We start from the raw sequence: 2,173 nt of genomic DNA on the forward strand, positions 1-2,173 counted from the left end.
GTTTATAGAAGATAATACTATTAATATAATGTGACTTTTCTAGAGAATCATTATACATAGTTATTTTATTCAGGTTTTCCACAGTCTGACATCATTTCAGAATTTCCTGACTTTAACTGACTCAGGATTAGTTTTCCCTGACAGAATAAATGCAGCCGTTTGTCGTTTTGGTAACTACATCAAAATTACCGCTAGGGGGACAAAACGCCATCTGGCGGAAAATCACCCGGCTTTTTTAAATCACGCGAGAATGTGTACAAAACAACAAAAATGGTGCCAGCAACGCTTCCGGGTCGTTTTCATCGAATGTCGGTGATTTTAAAGTAATTTTGAGTGATAAATATTTTTTTTTTTGCGATCATTGCACTTGCCTGGCGGGCAAATGCAATGAAATTTGTACTCTCCCAACAATAAAAAATACTTGCCCCGGGAGATCGGACGATGGTTAACATCGAGCTCTGTCCTTTTTTTAATGTCTTAATCAGGATCACTGGTTGGGTGGAGTGGCGCCCTAGCGCCCTCTATTGGCCAGCCAGCACTGGTCCTCCTGTTACAGTGCATGTGCAGAAATCTGCTGCAGGGTCAAAGTTCATTCTGCCAGTAATAAAAACACGGCCATGCTTACAGGGAGAAAGAATAGATGTCATGTTCCTTTAGAATCGGGCTGCAACTAACCAGTATTTTGCAAATCGATTAATCTGTATGAATATGATATAACCACAGTAACCGTTGCCATGGTGACATAAAAGTCTAACTAAATGTCTTTGTGCTTTTTTTCCGTTGAACAGTTGGTGCAGATCACGGTCAGGAAGCCATCGAATGTGCTGCTGTCTTTCTGTTTGAGACCTTTCATAACAAAGACCATGTTGGCACCGAGGAGACCCGCGCCATCAAGCAGATGTTCGGCCCCTTCCCGTCTTCCGCTGCCGAAGCCTCCTGCGCTTGCGTGGCTCGGCTGGTGGCGCCGCTCGGTGACTCCAGAGTGGAAGACTTCATCCAAACCCAGAGTTCTCGTCACAGCGCCCAGAGAGGCTCCTCCTTTGGACGCAACATCGCCTTCTCCTATGACTTTTATTCACTTGACCCACTGGAAGACCTTCAGGAGTCTGAGAGAGTGGAGCAACACTTTATCAACTTTCTCAGTAATCAGCAGAGCGGAAATAAGTCCACCGGTGAAGATGAAGTCGCCCACTCTGGAACACGTTCTGGCTCTGGGGATGGATCTGTCCTTCAAAGAGAAGTGGAGAAATACCTGGAAGGAGGGAACATGATTTCGTCCAACCCAGAGGAGTTGTGCACCTCCTTGTTTGAGATGCTGGCCTCCCAGAGGAGTGATGATGAGCTGCAGAACGAGGTAAGAGTAGAAGAAAAGGAAATCTATAATCTAATTCACTATGATCAGATTTTAAATTGGCAACTAGGAGATTTTTAAATTGATGGAGACATTTTTATTTTTTTCTGAAAACACAAATGAAATATTTCAATTCAATTTATTTATATAACGCTAATTTAAAACACATGTAAAGGCACTTTACCAGAAATCAAAATTGTGTGTTCAACTTATATCTATCTTTTTAAACAAGCAGTATATTTGTAAAAGGTCATAAGGATGTAAGATGACCTTGCAGAAACTTAGCAGAGTTTCTTAACAGGATAAACATCTGTGCAGAAGCTGGGAACGGTCACTTTGAAATAGGAGTTCTTTAAACAGGAACAAGCAAGAGCAATTAGAGGTAAAACAGTTACTATGAAACACCTCAACAGGTCAGTTCTGTGGAAACCATTGTGTTGTGCAAAAGAGTCTCTGTTAATGTTTTGTAACCTCTTTTACGCGGGATAGTGATCTATATGTAGAGGGGAATGAGCCACCCCAGTCAGAGCTCACTGAGAGATTCTGTGTAACCGTGAGCTCTCCACTTGCAAGTGTCTGAATTAAGAGGAAGCTTTGTTCCTTGCAGTCTGATGTGTCTCAGTCAACAATTTCTAACAGACTTTACATTGGTTAGGAAAAACGGTTGATTGTATCCAGTCATTGACCTGCAACACGTTCCCCTCCTGGATGAGCTTATGGTGGTGATTTTCTCTGGCATTTTGTCGTTGACTCTTCAGCAATCCCTCACCCTAAGCATGCTTGTAGCGACAGTGGAGAGGAAAAACTCCCTTTGAACAGGAA

General features: G+C 42.6%; 1 protein-coding gene across 1 annotated transcript in view; it reads left to right on the forward strand.

Annotated features, from left to right (window-relative positions):
* The window catches only part of ascc3 (activating signal cointegrator 1 complex subunit 3), a 202,540-nt gene that overhangs the window by 17,481 nt on the left and 182,886 nt on the right, over nt 1-2,173 (forward strand). The window contains exon 3 of the mRNA XM_015391552.1: nt 789-1,354. Coding sequence (XP_015247038.1) covers nt 789-1,354 — 566 coding nt within the window. The remainder of the gene's footprint in view (nt 1-788; nt 1,355-2,173) is intronic.

This window comes from Cyprinodon variegatus, unplaced genomic scaffold (genome assembly GCF_000732505.1).
Source record: "Cyprinodon variegatus isolate N-32 unplaced genomic scaffold, C_variegatus-1.0 Scaffold547, whole genome shotgun sequence".
In the NCBI taxonomy this organism is placed as follows: domain Eukaryota; kingdom Metazoa; phylum Chordata; class Actinopteri; order Cyprinodontiformes; family Cyprinodontidae; genus Cyprinodon; species Cyprinodon variegatus.